The sequence below is a fragment of the Monodelphis domestica genome, chromosome 2, assembly GCF_027887165.1.
Source record: "Monodelphis domestica isolate mMonDom1 chromosome 2, mMonDom1.pri, whole genome shotgun sequence".
Lineage (NCBI taxonomy): Eukaryota > Metazoa > Chordata > Mammalia > Didelphimorphia > Didelphidae > Monodelphis > Monodelphis domestica.
The window spans coordinates 333,400,332-333,414,339 of record NC_077228.1 but is presented as its reverse complement, the minus strand read 5'-3'; the positions used below and the strand labels follow the sequence as shown (position 1 = coordinate 333,414,339).

Below are 14,008 nucleotides of genomic sequence, written 5' to 3'. Positions count from 1 at the left end.
TCTAGTCAAACCCTACTTGTATTACAAATGAGGAAACTGAGGCCCAGGGAGAATAAGTAATTTGCCTAAAGTCACACAAGTAGCAAATAGCAGAGTTGTCAAATCCAGAATTCATAATGTTGGACTGAACTCACTTAAGAACATTAAAGGCAAACTGATTAAACTGTCCAGGATTACACAGCATTTAAGACAGGGAACCTGAGGGTATTATTTTGTTCCAGTATTCTCCAAAAGAGAAAAAGGGTTTGTTTGAGGGTGTGTACATGTGAAATGGGTCCCTCCCTTCCAGCTGCTCTGAACAGCTGTGTTGTTTCACACTGCTAAACCAGAGACAATCAGGTGATAAGCTGATATCCCCAGTTTTGTTTCTGCATGAGGAAGACACAGCCAAACAGAAGGTTAGATGGAATAAAAACAAAGATGATCTATCAAGAAAAAGGGCAAATCCAATCATCACCAAATGAAGTTGAGGGAGGGGCAAAGGGAGGGGTATACTGGATTGCCCTAAAGAAGGAAATGAACACTATTTTTAAAAAAAGTTCTCCAACTTTTTTTTTTTAAGACTCTACTTGTATGGCAGTGGTTTAAAACTGGATGAGGGCTGTTTCTTTCTCACCTGAGGGCAGCCTGCAAGCAAAATTTCTTCACTTAATAGCTACTTTCTGCTACAGTCCATCCTATGAAATTAAGATGGAGAAAGTTGACAATTTCTAGTACTAAAAGGTTATAAAAGACAAAGTTATCCAGACTAGTTCCATTTGAACCTTTTAGTAGACCACCTAATAGTAAAGGTAAGCCTCAGAGAGGTAGATTAAAAAAATACCTTCTGTTTCTAGGAAAAAATGTCTAACATTATCCTATCAAAGAATGAGGCTGAAAGGGAAAAATACAGCACTGTAATTATTCATATCCACTTGTACTAGCTCAAGGTAAATATGTTTCTCCATTCACTTTTAATAATCAATCTGTATTTTGACTGGTAGAATAAGACATAAAGTCTGATAGTCCATTAGGATGAAATAAGTAACCCTAAAGCTATAACTTACAGAATTGTGCATTCTTTCCTCATAAGCTTTGGTCCTCAGCATATGATAAAATAGTCCTATTTCCTTATCCTCAAGTTTGGTTCTCATTAGGCATCTCCATAAGACTCGGTATATGGCTAAGGAATGAAAACATACACAGAATTAGAGCATTAAGGAAAAAAAAAAGGGCTGGGCTAGATGTTCATGGGTGGCCTTGACAACTGTTTAGCAGAGAGGTTTCAATATTCATAGCACAAACCATCATTTTCAAGGAGCAATCACATCATAGGAATTCATCACTGTAGAACACTAAAGCAAACAGTCTAGTAAAGGTGAAAAAAGGGTAGTGTGAAACGTTTAGAAAGAGTAGAATCAAAAACGTAGTTGTAAAGAATAAATTGCAAAAGATATATTAAAATTTTATGCTTTGGAGCATAAATCCAAGATACCTCAGTGGGAGAGGAGAAATTCCTGTTCTTTTTTCCCAACACACATTTGCCCCTGTGTATCCTGCTCCAGGGCTAAAGCCTCCACTTACCCATTTACAGGAATATGAATATTTTTCACAAAGCAAGAGAACAGGGCCCACCTATGCCCCATCAGGTGACAAGATGGAGCACAACTCAAAGAGAGTAATGCGAATGGTGAGAGGAGTGGGGAACAGGTACTGGTTGAAGGGAGAGGCTGTTAACGCAGAGGAAAAAAAATTTGAGGGGTTCATGACAGTTACCCTTAAGGGTAACTGGACTGGAAGGGCTGTTATGTGGAAGAGGGTTCAGATTTGTCTGCTGATCCCTGCAGATCTGGTAGCAACGAAAGAAGCAACGCAAGCAGTCCTCAAACAGCATGGGCTGGCTCAGGAGGAAATGGTTCCCTTTCACAGGTTTTCAAGTGGTGACCTGATAATTATTTGGTGAGTGTGCTACAAGAGGAATTTTTATTCAGAAATGGATTGAACCAGATGGCCACTGAGGTCCCATTCAAGCCTGGGCTTCTGTCTTCATGCTGTAGATGGTTGAATCATGAATGAGGATACAGCTCAGATAATTTCCCTTTTAGGAAAAAACGTCTCTTGGAGAGCTTACTTTAGTTGCTTAAACATTCTTGGCCTCAGTCTCCTCCTCTGTAAAATGAGAGGTTTATACTAGAGGCCCCTTCCAATTCTAAATCTATGAACCATGAATATAGGTTCACGAAAAGCTCATAGACTAAAATCTTTGAAAGGAAAAAATGTAACATTTAGAGCTCAGGTGCTTCAAATAGAGGTGGTATCTTAGGCAAGATTCACTGAATACAATTTTAGAAAGGTTTATCATTCACCGGAACCGAAATCCTGGAATATCTGGCACTGACGTTGACTAGTGAAACAGCAGACCATCTTTAAAGCTGCACACATTCAGGGCTTCTATAGAATAGAAAGAGACAGACAGGAGTTCTTGCAAAGCTCTGGTGCATGACTTTGCAAAGCAAGACTTGGGCACATGCATAGAATGAAAAGAGGGGTTCTAGAATCGGGAGAATGGATAAAAGGTGGAACCTAGAGAGCCAAGGCGTATGTTGATTACCAGACACCAGAAGAGCCAAGACGGACTTCCTGTGGCCGTCTTGGGAAGGCGAGAGGGAGTTAACTGGCTTTTCTGACCACACCTTGGAGGTTGCTGTCATCGAGATATTTCTGTGTCGGTTTCCATCCCAGACTCCAGAGATCATCATTTGTGATTCTGTGAGCTGACATATTCATGAACCAATCTGAATTCTGTGTGTGTGAGCTGTGAAGACCCCACTGGAACCTACCATTGAGAAAAGCCCTGCCATCTTGACGAGACCTCGGGCCTCAAGGGCTGAACTCATCTTTGTTATTGCTAGCTTATCCTAATGAACTATTTGCTAGTCACTACTTTTTAGTGGACCAGCTAGAATAGGATTTAGTTAGATTTCTTCAGGTAGATGAGAGAGAGAGCAGAGAGCATAGCCTCTACTTCTATGAAGACAGTCCATGAGAACTCTTAGTTTGGGATCTGGGTGGAGAACTTGAATTATAAGATAGAGGGACTCCTCAATCCTATGATTTGATGATGATGATGATGATGATGATGATGATGATGATGATGATGATGATGATGGAAGGGGACAAAAATTTATGTGTCAGGCACTGTGCTAAATGACTTACAAATATGATCTCATTTGATCCTCATAACATCTCTGGGAGGTAGGTGTTACTGTTATCCCCATTTAACATTTGAGGAAACTGGGGCAGACAAGACTTAAGTGACTTGTCCAAGATCACAGCACTATTTAATGTCTGAGGCTGGATTTGAAATCAACTCGTTGCCCTTATTAACAAGTAAAATAAGAGGGTTGAACTAAATGATCTCTTAGTTCTAGTTCTGGAATTCTATGGTTTTATGATTAGCTATGTACTAGAAAGTAGGGATTCAGAAGTAAGCATTTATTTTAGAAAAGATGTCCAAAGACACTGAGGGAAGAATGAGTTTAATTTTCAGACTTCAACATCCTCTTTCTTTCAAACAGGTGGAGGCAATTTTTCACTTAAAGGATTATGCAACATTGCCCATTTTTAAAGAATTTACTAATAGCCACTAAGTAAGTACAGATGGCTTTCTAAAAAAAATAATCTTGATGAGGCAACTGAGTGGCTAAGTGAAATGAGAGCCAGGTCTAGTGATAGGAGGTCCTGGGTTCAAATTTGGGTGCAGATAATTCCTAGCTGTGTGACCCTGGGCAAGTCATTTTAACTCCCATTGCCTAGCCCTTACCACTCTTCTACCTCAGAAGACAGAAGTTATGGGTTTAAGAAAAAATGTTATTGATACCATTCATTCTTGTATTATCTACATTTCCCAATGTATCCTTCCCTTCCCCTCTTCCTTCACTGAACACCCATAAATTAAGAAAAGGGGATAGTAAAAAATCCCCAGTAAGATATACTGAAAAAGTATGATGTTTTATACAGTATATAGCCTCCCATTTCTGCAAAGGTCTTTTAAATACATATATTAATATGTATGGTGCAAGTCTGGCAACTAAAGCCACCCTTCACTCCATAAAACAGCAGATGACTGGATCAATAGTTCAGCTGCCAAAGAAATACTAGTCCATCTTCGAACTTTATGCTCCATTGCTCTAACTGCTCCTTACTTTTTCTTCTAAACTATCAATAATAATGATAAAGGCATATATTTCCAAAGCACTTTTATATATGTACAGCATTTCACATAAATTATTTATCATTTGATAAACCCCATTATCCTATTTCTATACCATAATGAGAAACAAATTGTGTTTGAACTTGGATGTCTTAACCCCAAAGTTCAAAAGCCATTGAGGCATCTTTCTCTTCCTCCAATTTATTTCTGATTAAAGTTTTAGTGCAAAATTAATACTATGTCTGAAAAGACATACTAATAAAAATTAGTAAAATTAGTAAAAGTTACTAATTAGAGAATGGGTACTTAGTCTTATGTTATGTGTAGTTGTATAGATCCAATATATTTCAAATGCTCATAAAAATGTTTGCAAAGGAATTTGGCTTATAAACAATTCTTGATTATTTTCATTCATGTATAGGCAGAGGGGTAGAGTTAATTTCCTCTTGGCTCCAAAAGGTTAATTTAAAAGTTATCTACATTTAAATACAAAATATAATCAGAAACAAAGTTAAAGAGACACAAACATACTCTATTGTACTTGTATTCATAGTCTTTTTAGCTCATCCCTGTTTTGTTAAGAGGTCTGAAACTAGCTGAGTAGGAGAGAGAATAAGGCTATTCATAAAGCAGAAAAGTTGAGAATAACTTGACTATCTGGTTTTTAAAAACTTTTTGTTTTTATCAGATCTCAATTGCATTTGGTATAGAGAACTCATGTTATACCACTTAAAATCTTACAAAGTTTCCTGGAGTACCAAGAGTTTAAATGACTTGCTTAGGATCATACAGCTAGTGTGACAGAAGTGGAGCTTAAACCTAGGTCCTCTTTTTTTTTTAATCCATTTAGAATATTTTTCCATGGTTACATGATTCATGATTCTCTCCCATCCCTTAACTCCCCTCACCCGCTTTCTCTCTTTGCTCCCAGAACTGGCAAGCAATTCCACTGGATTATACATGTATCATTGTTCAGAACCTATTTCCATGTTATTCATATATGAAATAGAGTGATCTTTTAACATCAAAAACCCAATCACATTCCCATTGAACCATGTGATCAATCATATGTTTTTCTTCTGCTTTTCTGATCCCACAGTTCTTTCTCTGGAGGTGGATAGTGTTCCTTCTCATAAGTTCCTCTAGATTGCCCTGGGTCATTGCACTGCTACTAGTAGAGAAGTCTATTACATTTGATTGTACCATAATGTATCAGTCTCGGTGTATAATGTTCTCGTGGTTCTGCTCCTTTCGCTCTACATCAATTCCTGGAGGTCTTTCCAGTTCACACAGAAATACCCCAGTTCATCATTCCTTTCAGCACAAAAATATTAATCAGATACAATTTGTCCAGCCATGCCCCAATCAATGGACACCCCTTCATTTTCCAATTTTTTACCACCACAAAGAGCGTGGCTATAAATATTCTTGTACAGGTCTTTTTTCCTTATTATCTCTTTGGGGTACAAACCCATGGCTGGATCAAAGGGCAAGCAATCTTTTAAAGCCCTTTGTGCATAATTCCAAATTGACTTCCAGAATAGTTGGACCAATTCACAACTCCACCAGTAGTGTATTAGTGTCCCAATTTTGCCACATCCCCTCCCCACATTTATCACTTTCCTTTGTTCACATATTGGCCAGTCAAACTCACATTCTCTTAACTCTAGAGTCTATTCTCTTTTATCCATCCATCCATCCATCCATCCATCCATCCATCCATCCATCCATCCATCCATCTATCTTGTCTGTCAGGATGTCTACCCATTTAGCCATATTTCCATCCATCTGCATGCACAGAGAAAAGGCAACCCAGTATAGTGCTGGCCAATGAAACAATGTCCTGATGGGGCAGCTAGGTAGTATGTAGATTGAGCACCAGCCTAAAGTCAGGAAGACTTAGGTTCAAATCTGGTCTTAGATACTACCTAAGCTATATGACCCTGGGAAAGTTACTTAACCCCACTGGATTAGCCCTTATCCTTCTGTCTTATAGTTGTTACTAGGACAGAAAGTAAGGGGAGGGAGGGAGGGAGGGAGGGAAGGAGAGAGTGAGGGTGGGAAGGAAGGAAGGAAGCAAGCAAGGAAGGAACATCCTATTCAAATCACATAGAGACAAAATATCTATTATATATTTTTGAATATGCTATATATATTATTATTATACACATAGAAATATACATATCTACTATATATATATAGAGAGAGAGAGAGACAGAGACAGAGACAGAGACAGTGACAGAAATCAATTTACATCTGTATCTAAGTCATAATATGCCATTTTGGTTACTTACACCACAGTATCGATCTCCATTGAATATTTGTGGTGGTGTTGGATTACCCTGAGCCGGTTTTTTTTCTGGAGGAATGTTCTTGTACATCCACTGTCTTTGTTCCTCTGACATTGTGATGTCTACCTCCTCAAATTCTATCTTGTTTGCTTCCAGAAAACGAACTACATCTTGCTGCTTCTTCTTTATCTAGAGAGAAAAATCAGCAGAAAGGATATTTGAACAAGGAAAAGAATTTCTTTTTTTATTTGTTTGGGGGAGGCCTTTTAAATTTCATTCAGAGTGAACTGAATTTAACTTTTTTTTGGCTTGTTTTATTGTTCATTGTTGTAAAAGAATATTTACATAAAATCAAAACTCCAAAATAAAAACCTCAATTAAACTAAAGTGAAAAACAGTATGCTTTGATCTACATTCTGACTCCAACAGAATTTAACTTCTTGAGAGAAGTTGTGAAGAAAAGTAGTGAGTCAGGCAGGTCATGTATAATGCAATGTATAACCAAGTCCCAGAATAGTTGTTTTTCAAATGGCTTCCCACTGAACACTCCAGGTTTTATGAGGCATATTTTAAGATTACTTGAAAACATATACATTATTTTTTTATCTGCATAGCACATTTAGGTCCAAATCCAGCCCCACATAGAGAGATATATGGTCATTTATTATCATTAAAAGTCTCAACTTCAATATTTCTTGTCAGACACTAGCACTGCTTACTATGGCAAAATAGAACTCAGAAGTTCAGGGATTTTTTTAAGGACCCACAGCTGTGACATAAAGAGAGGAACTAGGACTCAAGTCTAGGTCTGCTAACATCAGTCCTGGGCTTTTTTCACCACACTGCTTCTAATGCTCCATGGAGGTGACATTTAATTGAATTAATGAGGTAGGGGTGGGGAGGAAACACCTTTTCATCATCAGGTTTTTTTTTTCCTAAATAGCATTGCAAGCACTCATTACTTTTACAGATTTTTTCTTTCATTAATTCACAGCAGAAAAATGTACTCTACTTCTAAAAATAAGGGTAGAGAAAGGGTATAATCTCAATCCTATTAAATTATTAACCCCTTTCATTCCTCTAGTCTTCTATTACCTTTCTTAGTCACTAGGTGTCATCAATACTCTTTTGCCAAAACCACCTACCTATTAACAAGGTCTTCAAAATGTATGCACACTTAAAATGTTTAAGTATATATTAAAAAAATTTGGACAGAGACAATATTTACTGTTGCCATTAAGCAATGTGTAAAGAGTAAGACTTAATTTTATGTAAGATCACATCTAGGCTCTCTTGCCTCCATTTGTACCCATATGTGTAGTTTGGGGTACCCAGAAAATCAAATAACTATGCCTAATCAGTATTCTAGAGGTAACCCTGAAGAGCTGGGTTTCTGTAGTCCACTAGTTCCCACCAGTGCTCTCTACTGTCAGATAGTCGCATCAATTAGCTTAGAAAAGAATATTTACAAAGTAAAGTGTGACAAGAAACATTCCTATAACAGAAGGGACATCCTTCTCTTACACAGATAAGATCCATAGAACAATAGTAATAAAGCATAAATGTAGAAAATATATGTATCCAAAGGATAAGTTAATAGTGCCTATTTACTAAAAGTCTTTATCTCCATTCATAAAATTCTAATGAAGTTTTCCCTTATGTTTGGGTCTCTACTAGGCTCCAAGGTTGATTACCTCTGTTGAGCTGACAGTTTAATTTTTTTGTGCCATGAGGTGTCTAATTCCCTGAAGATGTTGTTGTTCCAGATGACACTGTCATTCCAAATCTATCTGCAAGTGCTTCCTTTATCTTTAGCCACTAATACCATTCTGGGGGTCACTGCTATTAGCTCTGGTCACTGGTGAACCCCTCTCAAAGGACCTCAGGATCTCTCAAACCCATACAATGGTCTGGGATTGAGGGAAAAGACAGAAAGAAATTTTCCTCTTCTCAAAAGATATGCTTTCTGGGTCTTGACTGAAGCTCCCCCTCCTCTGAACTCAAGTATTATTGTTGGCTTTCAGACTCCTAATTGGCTTATTGTTTTGTATACAAGCTTAGAGGAATTTCTAACTTGGGCAAATCACAAAATGTTTCCTATGTAGCATCATTTATGGTTATCCAAAGATCAAAGCATTTTATTGCTCTGAAATTGATTAATGGCTTATCCACATTTAGTTTATACCCTGGAATGATTAATTCAATTAAGTAGTCAGACTTCTGTGGTTCTTCTGCACTGATATAAGCAATCTGAAAACTCCCCAAGAGGTGCCAAGAAAAATGGAACTATGAATTTCTAACAGTAGCTAAACATATTGCTCAGGAAAGTCATGAAACTTTTGAGATGGCTTGACTTGTAGAAAAGTGATGGTGGAAGAGCATAGTAAATAGGGTGGTAGACTTAAGAGTTCTAAAAATATAGAATCAAACCCTGGCCTCTGACACTAACTAGTTGTTACACCCTGAGCAAGCCATTAAATTTTCTCTGAGGCTTAGGCAACTACATATGACTATAACTTATAGACCACTATAATTTGAGTTTATGAAGGTATTCTTCTATGTGAACACAGTCAAAATTATGGCACTGGTGTTTGGTATTGAACTATCAAGTCAATTCCTACCTTGTGTTCTGGAGCAAGGACTCACGTAATTGATTACAATAAATTTAAAAGGAGATGAGGCTTTGACATTGAGGAATAATAGAACATATTTGCAATAGATTTTAAAATACTAATGCTACCAATAATGTCACATGCCATACATAAAGAGAGTTGAATGTTGTGATTAGTTTCCAAACCAGTGACTTAAGCAAAGACAGGAATGATAGTCTAGTGGAATGTAATTTGTTTCATGTTCAATGATACTGAAAATGGCATTAGAAATAAGCATTATAAGCTATTGATATTACCAATATTAATTCAGGTGCACATACCTTTATACAACTGAAACATACTTGTAAAGAACATCTATAAATCCATTTTTTGTAAATGCAAAGATTATTTTCTTATGATTTTTTCCCTTTCTTTCTCAGAGTGCTTCTTTAAGCACCATCAGTGCATACTCTGAGAGTTCTTTAATTCCTGGCTTTTTTCTAAACATCTTTGTACAAATTCCAAACAATCAACATGCATATGCTAGACAGATATGTTAGAAGTGATTCCTACTTGCAATGAGCTTACATTCTAAAGGGGGAAACAGCAAAGCACGTTGAGATTGATGAGAGTATGACATCCATAAATACATATATAGATACATGCATATAAAACACAGTTAAATACAAGGTACTATGAAAAGAGAGAAAACTAGCAGTTATAGGAGTCACAAAAGGCTTCATGCAGAAGATGACTCCTGAACTGTCTATTAAAGGAAAGGAGGTAATCTAAGGCACAGGTAAGAATGGAGTGAATAGCACTGTATTTCTAGTGTACTTAAAATAATAGGTGAGGAGTTTTTTTTAAAACTTAGAACTCCCCCTTCTTAGGCAAACTTTGCACTTTACTATCTATCAGACTTCTGTCTTCTGGTTTATTTTTTATAATTAGGAGAAAGACATTTATAAAAAATAATGCTAAGGTACGCCAGAAGAAAAGATAAAATAAAATTACCAAAAAGACAAGACTAAAGAAACAAGACTTGGGGAAGAAAGTTTACAAAGTTTATTTTACTAAAATGATATCCAGGAAGAAAGATCAGTCGTGCTGGCAGGCACTGTTCCAAGTGCCTGCTGAAATGAATATACCTTGAAATGAATTTGTCCAGTTTGAATGTGGGCTAAATGTGGAGGCATGGAGTGGCTTGACAGAAGTGTTCAAGCATGCTGACATATGAACATAAAAGAACCACCCATTATACTTTCCATTTAGAAACCTGTATGTTCTTTGAAGGGGTCTGATATAAGATAGGAATCCTTAAATCCTCAATGTAATATCAGAACTGCCCTAGGAGAATTACAAAAAATTATAGGATTATAGAACATGATGGGAATTCAGAGAATTAAATGTTTTTATTTTACCAATGAGGAACAGCCCCCCCCCCCACTCACCCCAAGTTAAGAGATGTGCTCAAAATTCTACTGCTAGTACTTCATACAACCAAGATAGCTATTTCCCAAGAAAATGGGTAGGAAGAAACATGAAGCATTCCAGAATTTGTTATTGTTTGGGGCTAACCTGAAGGATTCCAAGCTAGCTACTCATAAAAACTCTCAAAGATTAAAACTCAAAATTCTTTAGCATGCTCAGAAGGCAGATTTGTGCTACCATCTATATTTCCTGGATGTAAAAAGTGACTATGAATGAAAATAAACATGCAATTCCTCACAAATATTGGTATCTTGACATAAGAACTAGAGAAAGACTTCCAGTGAGGTTGGTGGATCATGAATGGGAGCACCACGGCTTAGTAAGAATATCAATAAGCTGGAAATGTCCATATAATGGTAACTAGGATAGTAAAGGGATCAAGAGCCTCAAAATCATGCCATAAGAGGATCCACTGAAGCAATCAAGGATGACTAGCCTGGAGAAGAGAAGATATGGGGTAAGGGAACATAACTGTTTAAGAATTTATTTGAAAGACTGTCATGAGGAAGAAGGAATATACTTATGCTATTTAGCTCCAGAAAGCAGAATTAGGAATAATAGGAACAAGTGTCAGAGAGATGGACTTTGAATTAATGTAAAGAAAAAATTAATAATCGGAGCTTCAAAAAATGGAATGGGCTAACTAAGAAATTATGATAAATGCCACTGTTAACATGAGGATGGTTTTCCTCACTGAATGTCAATGGCTAAATGAGCACTTGCCAAGAACATTATAGAGATTTTTTTGTTCAGGTATGAATGTTGGTTCAACAGAGTATAGACTTGATCTCAAGGTCCGGAAGACATAGGTTCATTTTCCACTTCTGATACCTATTGGCTGATACCTGGACCAGTCATTTAATTATCTTGGTATCTTGGGCAACTTGAGGATTTTAAGATTCACAATCAGCACTGATGGAGAAGAGTGCCTTCTTGGTAGTTCCTAAACCAGTGAAATGATAGATCCAGTAAAAAGAAGAAGGTAAAAAGGGGTTAAGCTTAAATGGCCCCTTGCTGTTCCTTCTAACACTGAACCTTCTTTAGGTGTGTGAATTTCAAAACTATTCCACCCTAATCAGACCATTCTTTAGAAGATCTGATTTAGCTATTTCCTGATCAGTAACAATGGAGATACTTGGAATAACAGAATCAGGTCTTAGAAACTCTGCATTCTCCACCCTACTCAGTTTGACAAGATTTTTAAGGTCTGCTTCAAACTCAAGATTTAATTTGTCTGAGGAGATGGCCTTCAACAGACATGTGCAAAAAAAAGGACAGCCCTCTGGGCTGTCCTAAGCCAAGCTAGGTCCTCATTGGTACAGATGAGACTCAGAAAGATGATGTTAAAATGTCCATATAAGGACGTCACTTCCTGCCTCATGCCTCTTTCCCTGGAGAGCGACTCTGACTGGCAGTATGCTAAGCATTACCACATCTTGGAGTGTTGGAGAGTTTGCCCTGGAGCTGATTTCAGGTTCGGGCATCTTAGCTAAGCCTCTTTAGAGGTCAGGCTGATTCTTTCTCCTTCACACTCAAACCCTTACTTTCTAGATCTCCTATCTTCCTGCCTGGTACTAGCCCTTTCTTTCCTCCTCCTTCTTAAAATCTTCTCTACTATATCAATTAAATCACCATAAAATTTGGCAGCTGACTTGGGTATTTTATTATTTGGGATTCACCCTTTACAGTTGAATAATCTACAGAAATCATGAATAAGAACCACACAGGATAAAGACAGTGTATTTCACTGAGAGTACCTATAGGAATGAAACCATGGATCTAAAATACTAAAATAAGTAAGTTAAATGACCCATACTTGTACATGCACATACACACACATTGAACTTACATACAAATACAGACTTCACCAAAAAGATGTATTTCCCAAAATCTGGAAATAAGTCAGTTCTCTTTTTTTTTTTAATACTAAGAGAATTTATTTTATAAAGGAATCCTAGGATTTCTAGTAAATAAGGACTCCCTAATTGACTTTTTAGATAAACTTTCATTTTTCAAATATTGACTTGCTTACTTAGGCATAAATGTATTTCATTATTTATGTATGTATGCAGTTTCTTAGAGAGACACATCACAGAATACTGACAGCTCATGATAATACTTAGAAAAAAAAACCCTTGGATTAAGTCAATTATTTTAAAGCAACAATCCGCACTCTTCTCAGGAACATTTTTTTCATTTAAGAAATATTTATTGAGTACCTAAAACCCTGGACACAGAAAACTTCAATACAAAGTGGACTGTGGGAATATAATTCTAAAACTACAAAGGGTCTACCAGATCCAAGAGCAGAGACAGATTATTATTTTAGTTAGGTATTAAAGAATAGGCAAGAATTAGAGAAATGGAATTGGGGATAGGGTAAGAGAAGAGAACTCTTAAGTGGAAGGAACAATCGAATAAAGGTTTAGTGAAAAAAAAAAGGTAGGGCACATCTGAGGAACAAGTAACTCAGTTTGGTTAAAGATTAATGAGAAACTGCAGAAGAAAAGCAAATTGGGTCTAAAATGTGGAAAACCTATAATACGAAGGAATTAAGATATTTATTCAGCAGGAGATAGTCACTATATCCTATCTCTAACAAATTTTTTTGCTATAATTTTTTAAGGAAAGAAGTATTTATTACTAAGTGCCTCACACAGTAGATAGATGCTTGACAAATATCTGTTGAGTTGATCGTTCTAATAATCCCTGGTGGTTACAAAATGATTACACTTATAGATCTACAGATCAATAAGCACTAAAATGAAACTAGTGTGTACACCTAAGAAAAGAAGGTCTCCAACTTATAAATATTCATTGTAAATCAGGTTTTGGATCATATATTTGTACAGAAACAATGTTATATATAGTCTCATACCAATAAAATCCTCAAAATCCCATTACATAATAGAAATCATTTTCAATAGAAAATGTTATTTAAAAATAATTATTATTGTTACAACATTGCAACAACTATTTAAGCCAAACCTAAGGATATAATGCAATAAAAAATACTTATTGAATGCTGCAAAGGTACTCAGAACTTTCTTGGGCTTTAGGGATTAAAAGCACTAGTTCTTTATGTTATTACAATTTCACTATAAAACTTATGCTTTCCCTTTTCTTTAGCCTGTTATACCTGCTAGCCATGATTAGAATTGCTTTTGAGCTGATTATCATTGAAAAGGAAAAGAGAATTTTCTGAGGTAAATGGATAATATTTGAAAGAGAAAGGGTAAGGAAGAATAGGGTTAAAGGGGATATGTTTGTACATGTACAAAAGAGATTGCTTTAAGTAGAAACTAAGAACAGAGGAAATCAGGAACATGATGTGTGCAGGATCCCTTTGGGGGAAGAAGAAAATAAGTTGTAGGAAATGTGCTGGCAGGGAGTCAGGTCACCCTATCAGTAACCAAGGGGCAATAGTGTTATTTCAGTATACT

General features: G+C 36.5%; 1 protein-coding gene across 1 annotated transcript in view; it reads right to left on the bottom strand.

The window, feature by feature from the left end:
• Positions 1-14,008, bottom strand: part of SH3BGRL2 (SH3 domain binding glutamate rich protein like 2) — a 104,735-nt gene that overhangs the window by 38,596 nt on the left and 52,131 nt on the right. Inside the window, exon 2 of the mRNA XM_007484250.3 lies at positions 6,487-6,672. Coding sequence (XP_007484312.1) covers positions 6,487-6,672 — 186 coding nt within the window. The remainder of the gene's footprint in view (positions 1-6,486; positions 6,673-14,008) is intronic.